The sequence below is a fragment of the Ranitomeya imitator genome, chromosome 10 (genome assembly GCF_032444005.1).
Source record: "Ranitomeya imitator isolate aRanImi1 chromosome 10, aRanImi1.pri, whole genome shotgun sequence".
NCBI classification, from domain to species: Eukaryota; Metazoa; Chordata; class Amphibia; order Anura; family Dendrobatidae; genus Ranitomeya; species Ranitomeya imitator.
The window spans coordinates 50,375,886-50,400,225 of record NC_091291.1 but is presented as its reverse complement, the minus strand read 5'-3'; the positions used below and the strand labels follow the sequence as shown (position 1 = coordinate 50,400,225).

Here is a 24,340-nt window from a genome sequence, read left to right as displayed (position 1 = left end):
ATCAATGCAGAAATATTTTGGCAAGACAAAAGTTTTGTCGCCCACAGAAAGTAATATACACTTAGGTAGGAAAAAAGGATCATCCCCGCGCTGCCGCAAGAAGAATTCCAAAAATCAAAGAGGTTTCAACGTGGTTTATTCTACGCGTTTCAGGGTTCAGGTGACCCCTTCATCCGGGCATACCACAAATATTGTTTTCTCTGACCCACAGAAAGTAATGTGATATTCAAACAAATAATTAACTTAAAATACAAATATATGTTGCATAACATTGGTGAATAAAGTTATTTAATATTTTGTGTGACTTCCATGAGCTTGAAGGACTGCATCCATGCGGTTCAACAATGATTCATACAATTTATTAATGAAGTCATCAGGAATAGCAAAGAATGCAGTCTTTCATGCCTCCCAGAGTTCATCTAGATTCTTTGGTTTTGTCTTCCAAGCTTCATCTTTCATCCTACCCCAAACATGCTCAATGATGTTCATGTCTGGTGACTGGGCTGGCCAGTCCTTGAGCACCTTGATCTTTTTTGCCTTGAGGAACTTTGTTCTAGAGATGATGTATGAGATGGAGCACCATCCTGCTGCAGAATTTGACCCCTTTTATGATTTGGAATATAAGAGGTAGCTAATACTTCTTGATATTTTAGGCTATTGATATTGCCTTTCACCTTGCAAATGTTTCACACACACCCATACTGAATGTAACCCCAGACCATGATTTTTGCACTACCAAATTTTAGCTGTTTTCTGGGTGTATTTTGGATCCACACGGGCTCCAGTAGGTCTCCTGCAGCATTTGCGGCAGCTATGGTGTAATTCTTCTGAAGATTCATCAGAGAAATCCACCTTCTGCCACTTTTCCAGCATACATCTGTTTAGCTTTGCAAATGCCACACAGTTTTTTATTTGCCTTGAGTTTAGTGCTGGCTTCTGGGCACTGATTCAACCATGGAGGCCATTTCAAGACAGAATCCTACAAACTGTTCTAGTTGACACAGGGACTTGAGGTGACCAGGCCTGTTGGAGCTCTGCTGCAGTGGAAGAGGGGCTTGCTTTGGATTTTCTAACCAACAAACAAGTGGATCTGGGCTTGTTAAACACATCTCCAGTCTCTTCAAATCTTTATTTAATTCTTTGTACTTGATGCTGAGACACTTTAAAGGTGCCAGCCACCTCTGCAGTGGATTTGGTCTTCAGCCTCTTGATAATCCAGGTTTGGTCACAGGGTGGATTTTTGGCATGTTGTCAGAGCTCAAGTTGCAGTCCAAATTAAAGTCTGAGGTGCTGGGTTTACTTTTATACACACATACTAATTAACCAATCAATTAATGAGCACAGGTGAGGATATAAACTAGGATTAGGTGCATTATATGACCAGGCGACAAAACATTTGGTCTTGCCAAAATCTGACCATTCTGTGTCCATTAACTGATCAATATTTCAGCATTGATGCCAATTTATTTTCTTAACCTAAACCACATTTCGGAGGGTTTCAGCTTTTAATAGAATAATTTATACAACCAATGGATGAATTTAACGTCAGGTTATAAGCTTTTATTTACATAACATGGATAAGCGACATAACTTCTGTCAGGGAGTGTACTGCATTAGGCACCAATAGCCTACTCTTATACTGCGTGAAGTCCCCATAGCCTCTCAATGTACTGCATTAGGTCCCCATAGCCTCCCCATGTGCAGCATGTCACCCCCATAGCATCCCCATTGCAACCCAAACATCCCATAAACATGAAAAAAAAAACACCACATACTCACCTTGTTCCCATTCCCCGGCGCTGTGCTTCTGTTCCCCTGTCTCCAGTGCACTGACTCTCCTCAGTACACAGCTGATGCGATGAAATAATATCATTGCGTCAACTGTTTCACACGCTGATTGGTGGAGGAAGCGGTGGAGGCCCCTCCTCCACCAATGAAGTCAGCGCAGATGGAGACATCGATGGGACAGCTACGGTGCTGACAGTGGGTCTTTGGTTTCCAGCCCCACGGCTATCTCAGTCCGCGGGCCGCACTGAGACAGCCAGAGGGTCGGATGTAGCCCGCGGGCTGCACTTTGCCCAGGTCTGATCTAGAGGAAAGAAGGTTTAATCATAATCACACATGATTGCAAATTATTTACTGTAAGAACAGTGAGACTATGAACTCTGTGCCACATGATGTTGTAATGGTTGATTCGCTAAAAAAGTACAAGGAGGACCTGCATACCTTTCTTGAAAAAAATATACTATTACAGGCTATAGGATGTGACATTGATCCAGGGAACTGGTCTGTTTGCTGTATGTGGAATCAGGAAGGAATTCTTCCTCTAATATGGGGCAGTTAGCATCTGCCTCATAGGGTTTTTGATTTCCTCTAGATTAACATGGTCGTGTATGGGTTAAACTTGATGGATATGTGTAACACTTTCCAACCATAAAACTAGGATCCATAATTATTTTTTTTGGCAATGCAAGTATTTACTAAAATGAACGTGTCAGGAGTGATAGTAGACCACGTTTAATATATACAAGGCATACTATGAATTCGGCCTTTTCCTTTAAATAATTTCCATAAATTCTTTTATGTTTTTGTTGTTTTCCTTAGCATATAAATTTTAGAAGAACATCTGAAGAAGGAGTTTAATTAGAGAGAAATCAAGCCTTATGTTGGTGATGATTTATAGAACATTCGGTAATTTCACGAAGAAAATATGACTAATTACAGAGTAGATATAATTAATATTATTCAATGCTCAAGACTGCAAATACAATAATTTCACTTCATGCCATGTGGTTGCCTGACACATCTGCAAAACACACAACTTGGCAACAATATCTATTGCCTAATAGGCATTTTACAACATTGAAAGTGGAATGGAAAAATCCCAAAAACATAGAATAATGTCAAAGGAAACCAGAGGAGCAAAACTGTGGAACGTTCTTCTAAGTACGGTACATATCTGGGGACTGGCAACCTTTAGCCAAAAATAAATCCTGAAGCCCAAAATTTGCTAAGTCTCGTTGAAGATTTTGTTATATTTAACAAGAACAAATTACACTACATTCAAGACCATTTTTTGTTTCCAAATGAGACACCTTGACAAAACCCAACAGAATCCTGTTTACGTCAACCTTGTCCATTGGTTGGCAGCGGTATTCGTTGTGGAATGGATCCAGCACTCTTCTTGGTCTCTGATATGGTTGGCACACGATACCCCTTAGCGCTCATGTAGATATTAAATCTGTGATGCTGAAATCCCAGCAAGTTCATTACTTAATCACTGACAACATGTCTAGAAAAACAATTGGAAGCAATCTCAATATGTTTCATTCTGTCATCCATTATGTTGGTCGGCTTCAAAAACCTGAGAAGAAATTGCTAAGTAACAGTCAAATTTAGATCAGAGGCCTCATCATATGCCAGTCTCTGCTTTTAACTAAGCAGCCAGTAATCATCTTCAATTAGTCATACTCACTTCTGATATAATCCTCTTAAAGGAACACAATCTAATATTTAAGATAGAAGCTGTGGATGAATATTCGCTTTACAAATTGAACATTCAGATTACTATAATTGATTGATTACACGGTAGGAGGGGTGCAAATCGATCAATAAGCCAGGAATGAAGGGGCAGAAGGGGTGCGGAATTTAGAACTTGATTTTCTGATTTGTAATAAATATGGTGAAAATTCACCTCGCGAGATGCCTCGCTCTCAGACGTTTCTCCTGGACTCCTTCCATCTAATCGTTGCACCTTAAAGGGAACATGTCTCATTCCCAAATACTATTATCCTCAATAAAGGGTTATTCTGCAGGTCAATAATATTCTAAAGCTGCCCAGCCACAGGACAGAAAGCATGGCTACCAGGAAAATATGAACGTTATTCCTCCCAGTAGCCTCCGGCTTTCAGTCATAGAGATGCAGCCAGGGCACCTACAGTCATTGCTCAGCACATAGTGTGAGGTTCTGATGGGAGTCATATACGAGGGTCATTACGTGTCCCCCAGGATGTGTCTGGAGACATACTGAACCTACTGGAGGACATTGCAATCACAGTCACAACTGTGGGTACTGAGCAAAAATAAAAGTAAGTGTGGAGTTTTTATGATCAAGGCAGAATAAGAAAACCTGACATGGGATTTATTTTTAGAATAGTCTGCAGGAAGGTAGTGGGACGGATCTTTTCCTCCAGACCTGGTCTTGCAAGTGGCCTGTGGCCATGGTTATCATTTAACCCTGCAGGAAAAGTTTCGGGTAGGGTAATTTTTGTTTGTTTGTTGAAGAGTTGAAGGTCCTGAGTGTGTACAGCTGTACTGTATGAGGTGAACACAGGCCAGTGCCAGAGACCTGGATAAAGCAGACGCCGCACTCGAGATTCCTACAATAGTTCAGGTGTGTGGTGCCGAACTAAAAGTAGACGCTATCGACTGCGATTTGCCCGGATGTGAAAGGTCCATGTTTCGTTTGTGAAGCTGGCAATTCAAAACTTTATTTACTTGAATTGAACTTACCAGGGTCAATGCCTCGCTACCTTGCTGGTGGACAAAAGCCCCCTTCCCTACAATAGTAGGCAATGGCTGGAAACAGGACCCATCCCATTGATTAACAGGCATTAGACCTGAGATGGCTATCAGTCAATGTTCTGGGGCGTTTTTACAGGTGCCCCTCACTGTTTACTAAGCGGTGACTGAAAAAGCCCCGGCTGCTCCTCTAGTCCTCTATTATTAAAAGCGCAAGGCTACCAGGAGGAATAAAGTTAATTTACTCCCAGTAGCCAGGATGTCATTACTACGGCCCCATAGCTTTATAACACTATTAACCTGCAGATTAATCCCATATCTGCAGATTAATAGCATTTGGGAACATGATAGGTTCCTTTTAAGTGCATCCATTGTGTAGAATAAAAATCACCCTACCAGAAATAACAAGATCCGGTTCAATCCCCACGAATATACATCTACCGACATGAGAGAAAATTGAGCTCATTGATACCTTTCATTTTTAATTCTGATGCCTCAATCTTGATAAAACCATGTTTTTATGCAGAATGCAGTAGGTTTTAAGAGCAGTGGGTGGGAGAATGCACTTACTGAAACTTATTAACATAGTGACGCCCATCTTTCTGTCTATGGCTTAGTGAAAAGGGCAAATTACTGCACAGAAGCGAGGCGACCACTGATCTGTGCGGGTGTGTGATTTCCGCACAATCTTCTAACATCAGAGGCTAAGTCAGCAAGTAGCCAAAAGACAGAGGGAGGTGCCAATGAAGTTAATAAACGAGAAGGCAGAGTTTCAATAAATGCATTCTCCCACCCACTGCACCAATCCATGGTATCATAAGTCGATAAATTGTTTCCGGCCAACAGGATATGCACGTCACAAAATGCGCAAAAAAGTGGTCCTACCCCTTTGTAATAACCAAAAGTGGAGATGAGATGACCCTACTTTTTGAAGGACTTAATAGCAATTGATAAACCTTGGCTTATAATTAGTCATTATAAGATAAAAGTCTTAAAGTTGTCAACATCTACTGACTAGAGAAAAACAAGTCAAAAAATGTGGCTCCGGGTGTGTAACACTGAGTCCTGTGACATTTCAGGTGTCACTTGTAAAAAGGTAAATGTAGCTTAGGTGACGTAAATTGCTAAAAAACAAAGAAAAGTAGACAAGGAAGAAAAAAGCTTAACCAGTTTTGGTGGATTTAGTCTACAACTTCAATACCGGCTTTAGCCGAGTTATTTTTTGTTTGTAGAACTGGAGGAGCTACATTTTTAGCAAGGGATTACCGTATTTCTCATCCTGACTTTAATTCTATATACTTTATAAGTTATGTGAAAACAAACTATAAATACCTTGTCATTCTTTTCACCTACCCTAAGGGGGTATTCCAATTTCAAGAAATTGAGGAAATATATTCAAAATATTGTTTTTTCATCACAATATACCTGCCAGCACACAGCCTGCAGCCAAGTGCTGAAGGTGTAGAGCATGTCAGTAGTCTCATCTTCTTGCAGTCCACTGTTCTGTGCAAGATATCAAGCTCATGACTTCCCTGTTTTTGTTTATTTTACATATATAGCGCCATTAATTCCACGGCACTTTACAGACATCATCATCACTATCCTCATTTGAGGTCACAATCTAAAGTCCCTATGAAGATGTCTTTGGAGAGTAGGAGGATAGCGGAGAACCTTTAGGAAACCCATGCTAACACATAATTGACATGAATATTTGTATCCATTCATGGTGTGCTGGTTCTGCAAATACATGCACATTCTCCACACCTCAATATTCTGATGAGTCCTGATTGTCTCAGTGATGACATTCCACCATATCGGCAGGATGGAGAAGACTGCTCACCATGTGATGTCAGCGCTGGAAGAGCACAGCAGCTCTTTTAGGCCCCTGTTGTGACAACAGAAGGTAAAAAAGTGTTCTACTTTGGCACTGTGGAAAGTGGAATATATGGGTTTTCTACTTTCATTAAAGCAGATGTTCAATGATCTCAGTGTTCCCCAACTTCAGTCCTCAAAAGCCACCAACAGATCAGGTTTTCAATATTTCCTTAGTATTGCACCGATGATAATTGCATCCCATGCACAGGCAAGAATCTCATCACCTGTGCAATACTATGGAAATCCTGACAACATGACTTGTTGGTGGATCTTGAGGACCATAGTTAGGGAACACTACCCTAAAATATTCAAAGTAACAAATAGAGCAGGTACTCAGCCTCACCATCTTAGTGCTTTAGCTGCATCGGTGATGTTATGTCAACCATGCTCTTCACTGCTATAGCCAGTCACTGAGGTCAGCCGCTGTGCAAGGTAGACAGTATGAGTCGCTGAGCTCAGGGATTGACTACTACAGTGATGCGCGCTGTTGACATGATTTTACTGCTGCATCCAGAACACCGAGATCTGAGTAGTGGCTGGGAGACGGTGCTGGACCCACGGAAGGTGAGTGCCTGCTCTTGTTATTTCTGAAACTGGAAATTAATTACTTCACAAAAGTCTGATCTTGGAATACTCCATTAATTGAAAAGTAAAAATGATCTGAAAGAAGTTAGTCCTCTGATGCATAAAAAACTGGACACAAGGCAGATAAGCTATTTACTCACTGGTTCAATCTACTGTTGATCCCAATGCAGGTCACTGCAAGGGCCAGAAGTGATGCACTCCTTGCAGATGTTGTCCTTGGTGGGATTTGAATCCAGGACCCCAGCGCTGCAAGGCTACATTACTAACCACTGAGCCACCGTGCTGCCCTAGGGCCAAAGATTGACTGCAGTAGTCAGGTGACAGGAAGGGGACATCAATTTTTTTTTAAGGAGGACAGCCCCTTTTAATGGAGGCATGAGATCATTTTTCTATATTGACTATTACATATTCTTAACTGAGAAGATTAGAATCATACACTTTACTTTTGTTTTCATACAAAAAATGCATAAGGAAAGTTTCTTTATTGGAGAAAAATAAATTTGTAAGTTAATTTAATAGCTTTTAAAATATGACATCCAGGGACTTTCAGCAGCCTTGATAAAAAAAAAAATCTGAATTTTTTTCAACCTAAACCAAAAGTATAATTTTTTTTAACTAATCTGGGTTTGATGAACATCAGTAATCTGTGGACAAGGTTTTATATGGAACAAACACAAAATCCTGTTCTGGTGCATGACTAAGCATCTGCTGATGGTGCAATTTTTCCATACAGAGATGGGAATAAGCTGTTTTTCCACAACTCTGGTGGTGGCACATATCTCTACAGAGGTAGAGTATTTTAGAAGTCCAGCATGCCTGAACATTGTTTCTTTTTCCATCAGATGCCTCCTACACATTGGATTTCTGCAGGATCTACTACAACCAGCATTAAATGCATGATATTCACAGCCCATACAGATAAGGGCCATATGTCTAAAGACCAGTGGCGTATCTTGAAGTTCATGGGTCCAGATGTAAAAGCTCTAACAAGCCCCCGATTATTGCTAGTGTTTGGTAGCATTGGTCTTTTCATATTCCAAAGGGACTTTTTGGGCCACCATGGGCTCCAGAACCCAAGTGGGATCGCGACTCCTGCACCTGTTGTAGTTACACCCTTGCGAAAGACTCTTCCCAGATTTAGTTTGAATACAAGAATGGAGATTTGCCTTGATCTAGCCTATAGGAAACATTGTTAGCACACTACAGGAGATATAGGTGCAATGTTTTAACAGTACAATCTTTAACCCCTTACCGACATCGGACGTACTATACCGTCCGATGCCGGCTCCCCTGCTTTGATGCAGGGCTCCGCGGTGAGCCCGCATCAAAGCCGGGACATGTCAGCTGTTTTGAACAGCTGACATGTGCCCGTAATAGCGGCGGGTGAAATCGAGATTCACCCGCCGCTATTAACTAGTTAAATGTCGCTGTCAAACGCAGACAGCGGCATTTAATTACCGCTTCCGGCCGGAAATGACGTCATCGCCGACCCCCGTCACATGATCGGGGGTCGGCGATGCGTCTCCATTGTAACCATAGAGGTGCTAGAGACCTCTATGGTTACTGATCGCTGGTGGCTGTGAGCGCCACCCTGTGGTCGGCGCTCACAGCACACCTTCATTTCTGCTACATAGCAGCGATCAGGAGATCGCTGCTATGTAGCAGAGGCGATCGAGTTGTGCCTGCTTCTAGCCTCCCATGGAGGCTATTGAAGCATGGCAAAAGTTAAAAAAAAAAGTTTAAAAAAATGTGAAAAAAATAAAAAAAATATAAAAGTTTAAATCACCCCCCTTTCGCCCCAATCAAAATAAATCAATTAAAAAAATATCAAATCTACGCATATTTGGTATCGCCGCGCACAGAATCGTCCGATCTATCAATTAAAAAAAGTATTAACCTGATCGCTAAACAGTGTAGCGGGAAAAAAATTCGAAACGCCAGAATTACGTTTTTTTGGTCGCCACGACATTGCATTAAAATGCAATAACGGGCGATCAAAAGAACGTATCTGCACCGAAATGCTATCATTAAAAACGTCATCTCGGCATGCAAAAAATAAGCCCTCAAACGACCCCAGATCACGAAAAATGGAGACGCTACGAGTATCGGAAAATGGCGCAATTTTTTTTTTTTTTTAGCAAAGTTTGGAATTTTTTTTCACCATTTAGATAAAAAATAACCTAGTCATGTTTGGTGTCTATGAACTCGTACTGACCTGGAGAATCATATTGTCAAGTCAGTTTTAGCATTTAGTGAACCTAGCAAAAAAGCCAAACAAAAAACAAGTGTGGGATTGCACTTTTTTTGCAATTTCACCACACTTGGAATTTTTTTCCCGTTTTCTAGTACATGACATGGTAAAACCAATGATGTTGTTCAAAAGTACAACTCGTCCCGCAAAAAATAAGCCCTCACATGGCCAAATTGACGGAAAAATAAAAAAAGTTATGGCTCTGGGAAGGAGGGGAGCGAAAAACGAACACGGAAAAACGAAAAATCCCACGGTCATGAAGGGGTTAATGCAATGGTTCATGCAATATAATAAATCCTTTAGATCATTAAAATGCTCATTTCCAATTATTATCCAATCTAAGTAGTCCAACAATCACCTGAAGAAAGAGCAAAACACTCGTTCGTTGAGTGAGATGATTGTTTAGTGAACTTAGAAATCATTATTCTCGGCAGCACTTGTCCTCTGTGAATAGGGCAAAGTGCTGTTGAGAACATAATGGAAAGATTGCTTCTGCGAGCAAGGAGGTGTGGTTGGCTTGTCTGAGCAAGCCATTGAACAACCACTGATCAGCTTGTATGTAGCAGATTGGTAGTCATTTAACATCTGCGATCATCCTGTCTAAATGGACCCTTGTACAATTTTATCTAATTTTATAGGACATCTTGGGTGGCCTACTTTTAACCTAATTTTTCGTTTTGATAGGGTTAACATTTGCCACACTTTGGTGTATTTTATACCACGCAGCTTACCAGCTGAGCCACGACTATCTTGAAAACCCATACATCCCTTACAATTAAGCTATAAATTATTTATAGCTCATCGTACGGCTTCGTTCTCATACATGTACTAGTATTTAGAATGTTTTTCACCAAATACAAGGCACACTATCCTTAAACAGCAGAGAAGAAGAAGATTTGATCCGGACCCGTCGAAGCACCTGTGTGTGCGAAACGGCCGTCGTCCGAGCTCCTATACCGCACCCTCGTATATACCTGATGTCCTGATGGATGTAACTTGCATTTTTCTCCAATAAAGACCACAATCTTCACAGTTATTCCGGGGTGAGTGCCGCATATTTTCTTCTTCTCTGCTGTTTATGGATTTCTTGTTGGACATTTATGCAGAGCACCGGTTCCCATACTGATTGTGGCGCCTGAATACACAGCTGTCCGCTAATAGTCCTGACTGCTTGGAGACGTTCTACTCTCTGTATTTTCACACGATCCTTAAATCATTTGCAATAGTCATTATAATGTTAATTTATTTGGAGTTTCTATAAGGACTGCAGCACACTTTCATTTTTTGTACCAGTTATTCATCAATTACTAACAAGTAAAAAAACTAAAAAAAATGGTATAACTAGAAAGAACCAAAATCCAAAGCATAATGAGAAATGGGCCACCAATCTGTACTAAAGCAAGCAGCAGCATGAGACCCATAATGACCGATACAGCTTATTGTCTTAGCTTAACTGAGGCAACATTCCTATATCTTACTCCAATCCAGGTACTGTACAGCCGCAGATTTCTCTGTTAGCACAGATAGAACATTTCCCCCAGGCTCTACTTGACAGATTGCATTAGTCTTTTGCCAGTCACTCTCAGTTTCCAACAATGGATAAAGGCTGACAAGTTCATTCAAAATACAGCCAACTAAAACTGTGGTGAGGAATACAACAATTGTGTGAAACATGGGCCAAGCTCAGATCCCAAGAATCAGCTCAATGGGTGAGTCTCCTGCGTTGAGTGCATCATTTTGGGACCCCTATCTTCTGGTTGAGAGGGACCTAACAATTGGACTCTTGGTAGACATACATGTCTCAAAGTGAAGGTTCTGGAGTGGCCATCTTAGTCTCCTGACCTCAATATCATTGAGCCACTCTGGGAGATCTCAAGAGCGCAGTTCATGCTAGACAGCCCAGGAATTTACAGGAACTGGAGGGTTTCTGCCAAGAATAGTGGGCAGCTTTACCATCTGAGAAAATAAAGAACCTCATCCACAACTACCACAAAAGACTTCAAGTGGTCATTGCTGTTAGAGGGGGCAATACACGGTATTATGAAATGGGGTATGTGAACTTTTGATCAGGGTCATTTGGATGTTTTGGTTTATCATTTTGCTTTAAAAAGAGAAAATACAGTAGTTTGACAATAAATTGCTTCACCCAACCACTAACCATGAGTAGAGAAAACGTTTTGGTGTTAGGCCGGGGTCACTTTTGCGAATGCAATGCGAGAAACTTGCACGAGTCTCTCGCCTCAATACCCGGCACTGCCGCCGGCACTTGGGACAGGAGCGTGCGGTTGTATGTATTTCTATGCAGCTGAACGCTCTGTTCCTGAGAGCCGGCAGCTGTGCTGGGTATTGATGGGAGAGACTTGTTCAAGTCTCTCGCTTTGCACTGCAAGTGTGACCCCGGCCTTATCATTCATATTCTTTGAAAAAAAGGCCAAGAAAGCAAATATTCTGCTGGGTATGTAAACTTTTGAGCACAACTGTATATATATATACTCAGTACCTGTAAATGTTTAGACACACTTGTTCATGAAATGATTTCACTTGACCATATTGGAATATGCACATTGTAGATGCAGACTGAAGGCAGCAAAACTATAAAGAAGCAATGAAACATGTGTGAAACATACCAGAATATGTGTTAAAAGTCTATAAGTTTTAACACATACTCCTTTTGATACCGATCTGTTTAGTTACTGTTTGTTTACAATTTTGTTGCTGTTTGTGGTCTTGCTGCCTTCAGTCTGAATCTACTATGTGCGTATTCTAATCAGAAGATGGAAAACTATTGCATGAACAGCTGTTTCCAAACATTTGACTATAAAATATTTTCCGACTGATGTTTTTAAATACTTTATTTGATTAAAGCAGTCTTTGTACAGACGAGATTTAACGACAAAACTGTGGCTGCTGTTAACCTCTTTCCGACATCGGCAGTAATAGTATGTCGATGTCGGACTCCCCCTGTTTGGTGCGGGCTCCAGTGCTGAGCCCGCACCTTTCCGGACAGATGTCAGCTGATACATACAGCTGACATGTGCCCACAACAGCCTCGTGTGGAGTCGCAATCCACCCACGGCTGTTAACCTTTTAAAGGGTTCCTGTCACCCCCAAAATCGAAAATGAGTTAAGCCAGACACGGACAGCAGTGGGACCGCCCTTGGGTGAGTATAATCCAACCTCTTTTTCTCATCTTTCAGGATACATCGGGGGCTTATCTACAGCATTCCAGAATGCTGTAGATAAGCCCCTGATGCTGGTGGGCTTAGCTAATCTTCGATTTTGGGGGTGACAGGTTCCCTTTAAATGCTGCTGTCAATCTCTGACAGTGGCATTTTCTCGCGTTTTCAGCAAGTGCGCCAGAAATCCCACCCAACGGTAACCCCGTCAACTGATTGCGGGTCACCGATGGGTTGCCTTGACAACCACAGGTCTCCAGCAGACCTCTATGATTGTCATAGCCAGATTGCTATGAGCACCGCCCGGTGGTCGGTGCTCATAATAGGCTAGCATTTCTGCTACATACAGGTGGTCTGATCATTGCCTGTATGTAGCAGAGCCGATCGGAAAACTGCAGCTTCTTGTCTCCAATAGAGACTACTGAAGCATGCAAAAAGTAAAAAAAAGTTTTAAAAATATAAAAAAATTAAAAAATATAAAAGTTCAAATTACCTCCTTTCAAAATAAAACAATAAAAAAATCAAATATACACATATTTGGTATTGCCGTGTTCAGAATCGCCCGATCTATCAATATACAAAAAGAATTAACCAAATCGTAAAAACAACGTAATGCTAAAAAAAGTCAAAACGCCAGAATTACGTTTACTGGTCGCCGTAACATTGCATTAAAATGCAATAACAGGCAGTCAAAAGATCGTATCTGCACCAAAATGGTATCATTAAAAACGTCAGCTCGGCACGCAAAAAATAAACCCTCACTCGACCCGAGATCAGAGACGCTACGGGTATCGGAAAATAGAGCGCTTTTTAAACAAACTTTCGATATTTTTTTCACCAATTAAATAAAACAGAACCTAGACATGTTTGGTGTCTATGAACTCGTAATGACCTGGAGAATTATCAGTTTTAGAATTTAGAATCAGTTTTAGCATTTTGCGAGCATGGTAAAAAAAACAACTGTGGGATTGCACTTTTTTTTGCAGTTTCACCGCACTTGGAATTTTTTTTCCTGTTTTCCAGTACATGATATGTTATTACCAATGGTGTCGTTCATAAGTACAACTCGTCACACAAAAACAAGCCTTCACATGGCCATTTTGACCAAAAATAAAAAAGTTATGGCTCCGGGAAGAACAGGGAGAAAAAAAACGCAAATGCAAAAAAAAAAAAATACCTCTGGTCGTTAAGAGGGTAAGGGAATCAGTCACCAGTTCTTTGCCACCTAATCTGAGAGCAGCATTACGTAGAGATAGAAAGCCTCATTCCAGTGATGTGTCACTTACTGGGCTGCTTGCTGCAGTTTCCATAAAATCCCTGTTTTATCAGCAGTAGATTATCACTAGAGGACTTGTTCATTCTGTTAAGGCTCCTATATTAGCTGGTGACAAAGTCTGTGTGTTTACTTATCAATTTAATAGTGAGGGTGTCGGGCTGACACCTTTTCACTACTAATCCTAGGGCTAGGTGTCAATAACAGCTGCTGACACCAAGCCCTAGTCCCATTACCCTGATGCCACTGCATCAGCATGAAAAGGTGCTGTTGAACTAAGATTTTACATCACAAAACCTTTTTTTAAAATATCTTTATTTACGGTAGCTAAAAAAAAAAACGTAATTGCTGTACAAAAATGTAGGCACAAAATGCATTAAAAAAGGGCAAAAATGCACGTTTTTTGCCGCAGCATTTTTCCTGCCTAAAGATGCAGAAACCTTGCAGAAGTTTCTGCAAGCAAATACTCAACATGTGCACATAGCTGTTATCAGGCTTATGCAGCCCCTTTTGAGAGCAGCTTGAAGTAGATGCTGAGACCCTGATTCTGATGTTGGGTCACTGATTGGGCTTCTTTCTTACACTAAGCACTAAAATCTGCTCCAGCCATGCCATCCCTCTCAATGATGAGCGCCTGTTATGTAGTCGTCAAGATTCCTGAAATCTGGTTATCTCCACCCCACAACATTAATTGGTAGATTTATAATTATGTCAAATGTAGGCAGAAAATTTGCAATTAGTGGTATTGAGGTTGCTGGGAGGGCATCACAACTCATTTACGAGAGGACTAATATCATTTGTTCAAAATTCTCTCTGGAAGTTACCATGTATCAGGAACTTTCATAAATCCTAAAGACAGAGCTACTGCCACTGTTGCTAGCAAAGTAACTGGAAAGCGCAGAAGAACTTCACTTGTAGAAATAGCTTAACCCTTTATTGACCAAGCCAAGTTGCAGCTTAATGACCAGGTCAATTTTTACAATTCTGACCACTTTCCCTTTATGAGGTTATATCTCTGGAACGCTTCAACTGATCCCGGTGAGATTGTTTTTTCGTGACATATTGTACATCATGATTGTGGTAACATTTCTTCGATATTACTTGCGTTTATTTATGAAAAAAATGGAAATATGGCAAAAAAAATTTAAAATTTTGCAACTTTCAAACTTTTAATTTGTATGCCCTTAACCCAGAGAGTTATGTGACACAAAATAGTTAATAAATAACATTTCCCACATGTTTACTTTACATCAGCACAATTTTGGTAACAATTTTTTTTTGTTAGGAAGTTATAAGGGTTAAAAGTTGACCATCGATTTCTCATTTTTACAACAAAATTTACCAATCCATTTTTTTTTAGGAACCACCTCACATTTAAAGTCACTTTGAGGGGTGTACATGACAGAAAATACCCAAAAGTGACACAATTCTAAAAACACCCTTCAAGGTGCTGAAAACCACATTCACGAAGTTTATTAACCCTTTACATGCTTCACGTGAACTGGAGCGTCGTGGAAGGAAAAAAATTAACATTTTTCCTTTTTTTTTTTACTAACATTTTACTTCAGAACCATTTATTTTTATTTTCACAAGTGTAAAAAGAGAAAAATAACCACAAAATTTGTTGTGCCATTTCTCCTGAATATGCCGATACCCCATATGTGGGGGTAAACCACTGTTTGGGCGCACCGCAGAGCTTGGAAGAGAAGGAGCGCCGTTTGACTTTTTCAATGCAGAATTGGCTGGAATTGAGATCGGACGCCATGTTGCATTTGGAGAGCCCCTGATGTGCCTAAACAGTGGAAACCCCCCACAAGTGACACCATTTTGGAAACGAGACCCCTTAAGGAACTTATCTAGAGGTGTGGTGAGCACTTTTAACCCCCAAGTGCTTCACAGAAGTTTATAACGTAGAGCCGTGAAAATAAAAAGTCGTATTTTTTCCACAAAAATAATCTTTTCACCCACAAAATTTTTATTTTCCCAAGGGTAACAGGAGAAATTAGACCATGAAAGTTGTTATGCAATTTGTCCTGAGTACGTCGATACCCTATATGTGGGGGTAAACCACTGTTTAAGCGCACGACAGAGCTCGGAAGTCCATCACATGGACTGTGACATCCCTCCACAGAGTACAGGAGAAGAGAAGAAGCTGCTCTGTCAACATTATGTTACTGGAAGCAGAAGAATTGATGCCAGGAGCAGAATAAACAATAAATTCTTAGCTCCATAGGAAAAAATAATTAAAGTCCGAGATAACCTTTTTAATCTTAGGATACATGCAAAACAGAAAGGCTTGTTAACTTGTCAAACATTCACCTATGGAATAGCTATCTCTGAAAGATGGCACTAGCGATGAAGATGTCTTTCCATTCAGGAAAGAGTTAATCTGCATGTTTTTCCAACGAAACATTGCTACCCAGCTGAAGCCTAAAGATGTTTTCCGACCTTAGGCTGCAAGTCACAAAGAATGACTGCAGACTTGTGAATCCTCACATGGCGCACACCGTGTGCTGGAAGGATTCTCCGGTGCCGAAACCGGGAGCTGGAAGGCAAGATTGTTATTTGCATACAGTACATGTGGCCACATGTCGACTAGATGTGCACGGCCACGTTCAATCTAGTAGGAATGCTGGTGAAAGTATGGAAATTGTGCACTTGTGCTCACGTGACCGCCTGCACCCGGCATCGCCACCGTTGAAGCCTCACAGCACGCAATGCGCTCAACGTGAGGATTCACAAGTCTGCAGTCACAAACAGTGACTACAGACTTGTAGCCAAAAGTTAGACAACCCCTACAAGTAAAACCAGTTCCCACTCTCAGCCATTACTCCACAGACACACAGCCAGGAAAGCTACATAGCACATGACCATTCTTTTGTTTAGGCTACTACCGGATTGACTATAAAACATAATACTTTCTTGTGATGCATCAAGTGGGCTGATCACTAGATAAGTAGTGCCGCATAATGAGAGCATTAGACTCATCGTAAAAGCAAGTGCTGCTGTTTCCATTGATTAAATTAATGCCTCAACTCACAGAAGTGATTGACCTACGTAAAGCAAGTGAGAACACAGCACTCTATACAAGTGCCTGAATGCTGCCGACTTGATAGAAACAAGTGGTCATATGCACCACTACGCACTTGGCCAACTTGCCACTTACTCCTTCTGAAGGCTGGTGTATCTGCATGAAATATAAAATTGAGGATTTGTGCAGAACGCACAGCTTATGGCTTAAATTTAGAAAAAAATTTTAAATGAGTCATTTGTTCTATTTTTTATTAGTATAAACCAGCTTTACTTTGCAGACTGGATGAGAAGAAACAGAGTATATAAAATAAAATGGTGACACCAATGGGTGGCTGGTTAATGTCTCGAAAGAACAGAGATGAAGTTAAGGTGTAAACACTTTCTCTTAACAGGGCAAAGACTGTGACAATTCTTGAAGAGAAGCCATAAGAAAATAACAAGCGCTTTTCTAGCTCATCCAAAAGTCTATAATTTGATGAATCATCTCCGCATATCATGAAATTACATTGTCAGACCAAATCCGACAGTCAAGAGGATAATTGGTGACGAAGCAGAAGTTACATGTAGGTCTGACAGTGACCACTTGAAAAAGATTTTTTCGGCCGAATATTGGATTTATTGATGAGTTAAGCCTCGCTGTTACTTGAAAGTTTATTAAAGTTGGGACATTATAATTCTAATATAGAAAAACTACTGTAGCTGACCTCATAGGCAGCTCCATGATGAAGGCCTGCTTGGGTCAAAACATGTTGGTTTCTATGCCTTTTTTTTCTGTTTCCAAGCTGCCTGATCTTTTTGTTACCTGTTTTTAATATGAAGAAATAAATAGATGTTTTAAGAAACCTTGGGTTTTATGGGATCATTCGTCCAAAAAGGCGCTGGATGATAACTATTTGATGCATATCAACTTTCACCCAGGGGATCCGTGCAGCCTGGAGGACATTTTAACCGGAGGAGGAGGTGAGCTGACAATCTCATTTTATACATATGACCTCATATGTGGGTCACTTCCGGTGGTGATAGTCCTTTTATCCAGTTGTCAAGTCAAGGAAATGACTGTCATCTTTTAATATAAAAACTTCACAAAGAAGCCAGTGGTCATAGTCTTTAGACCCCAGTCAACAAAAGGATGAGAACAACTCTGTAATGGCACGTAAGATCCTTAATAAAAGTGGCCTGCCAAGAAGGAAGCTTATTGAAGAGCTGCTGACATTATACTCCTTTATGTACGGAAATGTCTTGGATGGTTCCAGAAGTGGAGCCATTTCATATAAACTAGTGATCACAGGAGGCCACACGTTTCTATCAATCATTTGCTTCTACAGTCAGCCTTTACCTAGCTTTAAATGTCTCTAAAATGAAAATAAAGAATTGAATTTACCTATTCAGCAATGCAAATCGTGAGAGCCAAGTGGTGTGGAGACAGATCTGTGAAAGTTCAGCAATGAAGAAGCAATGAAGATTTGTGAATATAGCTTGCGATAAGGAAATAGTGTCAGATACATGACATAATCCATACACAAAGTTCTCAACTCTTTTAGATTCATTTTATAGGTAAATTATAAAATGGAGTTCAAAGGTGAAGGAACTTGAAAGGTCTCATTCTACATGGGCAGACTATTATCACTTATCTTAAAAGAAACAAAGGATTAGGTAGCTATTTGCTCAATCTTTTATGTTTAGACAGAGGCTTTCAGGAGACAGTCTACTTGTTTCCATAGCCATTGGACTGTGAAAAGATGTCATGTTTATAGGCCCACATACACATTAAGGTACCGTCACATTTAGCGATGCTGCAGCGATCTAGACAACGATCCCGATCGCTGCAGCGACGCTGTGTTTGGCCGCTGGAGAGCTGTCACACAGACAGCTCTCCAGCGACCAACTATGCGAAGTCCCCTGGTAACCAGGGTAAACATCGGGTTACTAAGCGCAGGGCCGCGCTTAGTAACCCGATGTTTACCCTGGTTACCAGCGTAAACGTAAAAAAAAACAAACACTTCATACTTACCTTCCGGAGTCTGTCCCCCGGTGCTGTGCTTCTCTGCACTGACTGTGAGCGCCGGCCGTAAATCAGAGCAGTGATGTCACCGCTGTGCTCTGCTTTACGGCCGGCCGGCGCTTACACAGTGAAGAGAAGCACAGGGGGACAGACACCGAAATGTAAGTATGTAGTGTTTTTACGTTTACGTTGGTAACCAGGGTAAACATCGGGTTACTAAACGCGGCCCTGCGCTTAGTAACCCGATGTTTACCCTGGTTACCAGTGAAGACATCGCTGAATCGGCGTCACACACACCAATTCAGCGATGTCTGTGGGAGATCCAGCGACGAAATAAAGTACTGGACTTTCTGCTCCGACCAACGATGGCACAGCAGGATCCTGATCGCTGCTGCCTGTCAAACTCAACGATCTCGCTAGCGAGGACGCTGCAACGTCACGGATCGCTAGCGATATCGTTCAGTGTGAAGGTACCTTTAGGCTATGCTCACATGTCCACTTATCATCCCTTAGCACAGATCCAGTAGCAACCCATTGACAAATTTTGTCCCTCTAAGAAGAACTAATCTCAAATTGTACAATTTTTTTTAACGTTGAAGTCTACGGCACATAAATCCATTAATTCTACATCTGGGTTCTTCCATTTGAAACTGAGCCCAGTAAGCAAAAAACAAATCCTTTTTAAATGAAAGAATAATGGATGGGTAATCAACGGTTCCTTTTACCATAGATTTCAATGTGCAAAAAACAGATATGGTTGAAGTCATTTTATTTTTTTTAGGCATACAAAAAAGTTGTGTCTGCACAACTTTTTTCGTCAAAGGATTGCTGCTGAGATCTGTTCTTACAGATGATTACTGGACATGTGACCATAGCCTTAGACTAAAGTCAGTTGGAAGAACTAATACGGATATTGTCAGGATCAGCTCACAGTTTGATGTGTATGGAAACCTCAAAGGACAGAATGACCCACACAGCTGATGTTTTGTGGCCGATCCTTTTGTTCTCCATGGAAGAAAAAGTGGCTCTCTCAAAGATAAAACAGAAGCACTCACCCAAGCCAAGCGTCTCAATATATGGGTGAGTCAGAGGAGATAATTAATGTGCATTGGGGCTTAAAAGAGGACCTTTCACTGGATTTTTCAATTTAAACTAAGAAGCTCCTCAAATTGCCCCTATTTTATTGATTCTGGAACAGTTTTCTTCCCCTTGGGAATAAAGATGAAAACTTTCCTTTCAACCAATTAGGCATATACCAGATAACTCCTCTGTTGGCATTTGCTTTTTCTCCTCTGTGACTCAAATTCTGTCTTATACGTCCAGTTGGTTGACCGGAAAGTTTGCATCGCTGTTACCGGGTGGGGGCATAACTTGAATAGAGGGACAGAGAAGAAAAATGATCAAAAATAAGTGGAACGGTAAAAATTACAGGATGTAGTAAATAAAAAAAATCAAGTCAAAAGGGAAAAATCTTCTTTAAGACCACTTTAACATAGAGCAATGTTCATATCATCACCTATAGGATGAAGCAAATGTTGACAATGAGGATGGCCATAGACATTAGACTTTTTAAGTTTGCAAAAACAGATGTTTTTCGCCACTTCAGATGGTTATCTTGCATGAAGTGATAATGTTTATCCAGTCATAAATGAATAGCTACCAACTGCTTAAATTTTAATCTATGCTGTTGAATTTTTTTGGCTACTGGTTGACAACCTTGGTCACTTATCAGTAATTGCAAATCTGTGTGACGATCTAGTTATCTACCTTTGCTTTAGATGCCATACTAGAAATTCATGAAGAAAATGATCTACCACCAAGTTAAGCTGTGGCTTCTTGGTGGCTTTGGTCTCACAAGTCAGCAATGTCCTAGACTAGTCATCCAACAAAAAACTTAGTTTTTTAGAACTGACGTTTAGAGAGATAAGGAGGAAACCAGCCAAATAGAGTCTTATCCGATTAACAAAGGTGAATAGGAATCAAAACAACTAAGTAATCAAAGGAATGTCAGCTGCAGCAGGTTGGGGGAACCCGTTGTGTGGACCAAGTGTTTGGAGCATTGAAGTGGTGAACTGTGCTGCTGATAATGTTTTGACGATAAAAATCCAGATGACGTTGTGCAGGATAGACGCATTTCAAAGTTGGACTAACTTCTTAAGCAGGAGAACCACAATATTGTGTTGGTCCAACTTTGACACATGTTGAGAATTGTTTTTCCAGCACAACATCTTCTGGATTTTTACCTTCAATACGTTATCAGCAGCACAGATCACCACTTCAATCCTCCAAACACTTAGAGCTGAGGTTTGGCTGTACAAAACTTTACGTGTTGCATGTGACTAACATTAAAGCCAAAGGACCAAAGTCACCTGGCACATGCGACTCGCAACACAATCTGGTTGCAATCATTATACACAATGTCATAATACAAAACCGTGATCTTTACGTCGATCAACACGTGTCTATATAACTTTAGACTTACAGTTATTCAGTTGTAATATATTAAAATCTACTCCAAGCTGAGATATAAGAAATGAATCTTCTCTCTGCAGAGTGTCATCATACTAGACATGGGTGGTTGTGCCATCTTACAAAAGGTAGGGAGTAAAGACCTCCTATATAGTTTGAGGATCCTACTGAACAACTTATCACATTTTTCGACCCCTGTGTATAACATGCATATCCTGGTCTTACGTAGAGTTAGTTTTGAATGAAACATTCATGCACACCATCAACTTCTAGATCGAAGCATTCTGCAGCGATCCATCAATCCAAGGTATTATTGACACAACACTGTTTTATCGAGATCCACGATCACTCAGGATGAGCGGAGGTTGACATGGAATTAATTTGCACACTTTGCGATGGTTCTTAAGAGCTCAGCAATTACAGAAAATCATGCGAGATGTGTCGCAGGTATCTGAACTGGCTTGACGTGCACCTACAAGTTGAAGCCAGCTGCGGAATGATGACTATGGGCAGTTTCCATCGCACATAAAGACGTTCACTGTACAGCATTTTCTCCGGGGTGAATGTAGACTGGCACAGGCAGCGAGAAAATGCTTTGACGTAGGCACACTTGTCTTACACAAGTGGAATTAGTGCTATTCAGCCTGCGTATCAAAACATTCTGCTTCATTGGGGAACATGAAAAGCTGATGGCTACAGTATCTCATGTTTGACCTTCTTGTTTGAGGCACCGGAGTATAAAGGACGGAAAGCAGATGTCTCTTCCATATCGTTCATACAGTAACACCGCAATGAATTAAGCACGCATGTTTCGCTGGGAAAAAAAGCAGAATACAACAACCATAACCATAAGCAATTCTGCAACCGGAGAATAGGATTTCCCAGCTTACCTCATCCACGGTTAGGGGCATACAGATCCGGTACTCCTTTACCAGCATCCTGGGCCCAGCGCTGGTTCTGTACTCAGGGAAAACTTTGCCAAGCTCTCTGTTTCCCTCACCTTGCAGTATGTGCCTTTTCTCAACAGGGCTTCAGGCACACCTTTGCATGAAAGTGAAAAACTCCACCTACCACCACACACACAAAAAATGTTAACTCATTGCTGACAAAAGCGGTGGCTGGGGGCACGAAAGTCTTCTGCAAAGCTCCCATGTACAGCCTGAAGCAGCTCTGACAGAGCAGTGCTCTTGTTTTCTAGATTCCCTCTCTTTCCTTCTCTCTCCCTCACATCCCCCTCTCCCCTTTCCGTTTCATCACAATGCCTTCTTTTCCCTTTCCTGATTGATTTGTGACTTGTGCTTAAATCTTCATTTTCTCCTGCATTATTTATTAGTAGTGTACAGAAGGAGCAGACAGCAGTCACTTAGGAGTATTACCGCAGCCCATCGAGCCCCCCTGTATTTATGGAGCATTTACAATAATGGCATTTCTGGCACTTAATTGCTATATTTATGCCTCATATGCGCTACAAGCATCACAATGTCAGAGAAGGGGCCATGGGAATGCCATGGATTCACGCTTGTAAAATTTGTCTTTATTGCTCAATATCCAGAGGCAAAGTCTCAGGTTTGTTTTTTTCATCAGCAAAATCACGTGGAGAATGACAACACTCCAAAAATCTGACCCAGATGTGACAACGAAACTGGGACAAAAACCAGTGGCATATCGTGAACCCATATGTAAAATTGACCAATGCGATGGGGCGAGTCCGCTTAAAAAAAATCCTTTCAGATTTCACATCTATAAGTAAATTATATATTTTTTAGGCATTAATTTTAAAGTCCTGCACCATAGCTGTGTCGCAAATCCTCCTGAACCTGCTCTTGAGACATCTGCTTTTGTCACCAGGCACTATCACATTTATTCTGTGAGGGGCGCTGATGACGGAGATTTTAGGACTAGAACGGCAACACAGGCTCTGCACAGCTAGATCCAGGACAGCGGGTAGGCACCCACCTAGAGCGCTACCTCACCAACTCTGTATATGGGTAAGGGGGGCGTGTGGAGGAGGGAGGGTGCAATTTGAAAAAAAAAAAAAATGACACAGATGAGCAGTGTCAGTAAGTTGCTAAAATCACTCTCCAATTGCCTGCGTCCTGGCCATTGTTCCATTGTTCCATCCCAGCATTCAATTGTATTCATGTCTTTAAGATGTACATGTGTAACAAGGTGACACGGGGTGGTAGTCGTGTTCACAAAGTCGAGTTCACTAAGCAACAGTCAGTGAGCACCCCGGCACCTTGCACATGAAAGGATGAATACTCACTGTGTCTGCTGGAATCCTAGCCCCATGAAGCACCACAGAGTCACAGTCTTCGCTTCAACTGTTATACTTTACTAAACAGCAGCATATTCATCTCACAGACTGCACAGTTCAAACACAGAGACACCTTCTTATCTTTCCATGCCATCCAGGCATACTCGGTTCTACCTGTCAACTCTGTCTATATCCTTGGTCAATTGCTGACCCACTATTGGACAATCAATGTCCCTCTTCTGGACAATCTCTGTCCCACTCGTGCTCCAGGTCCACCTATCATTTCCCTGATCCGGCTGTGAGTTATAGGATAACAAGCTTGCAGACTCAGATGCCTCCTAATTCCAGATGGTAGCTTTCGATCTTTCCTTGGAACGGTTCTTGTCTATGCTGGTGACCACCTGCACGATTCTCAGCCTGGGGCCCCTTACTGAAACAGCTTTATCCCCATGGCCTGTAATACTCTGCTCACACGTCCTGCCTTTGGGCCAGGTGCCCGGGGTCTGTCTCTAATCAGGAAGTGCCTTCCCTATACCTTCCTGCTCTGTGCAGCTCTTCTCTGCAATTCCTCCTATCTCCTTAACCTCTTCCCGTCCTCCGCCATACTATTACTGCGACGATCGGGTCCCCTGCTTTGAAGTGGGCTCTGGCGCTGAGCCCACCTCAAAGCCGGGACACGTCAGCTGTTTTGAACAGCTGACATGTGCCTGCAATAGCGGCGGGTGAAATCGCGATTCACACACCGCTATTAACCAGTTAAATGCCGCTGTCAAGCGCTGACAGCGGCAATTAACCAGCGCTTCGCTTTGCAATGATCTCATCGCCGACCCCTGTCACATGATCGGGGATCAGCGATGCGTCAGGATGGTAACCATAGAGGTCCTTAAGACCTCTATGG

The 24,340-nt window shown here is 41.4% G+C and overlaps 1 protein-coding gene across 1 annotated transcript in view; it reads right to left on the bottom strand.

Moving 5' to 3' along the window:
• The window catches only part of LOC138651367 (cytoplasmic phosphatidylinositol transfer protein 1-like), a 219,120-nt gene extending 196,759 nt beyond the window's left edge, over positions 1-22,361 (bottom strand). The window contains exon 1 of the mRNA XM_069741496.1: positions 22,076-22,361. Coding sequence (XP_069597597.1) covers positions 22,076-22,123 — 48 coding nt within the window. The 5' untranslated portion in view covers positions 22,124-22,361. The remainder of the gene's footprint in view (positions 1-22,075) is intronic.
• Positions 22,362-24,340: the final 1,979 nt, after the last annotated feature.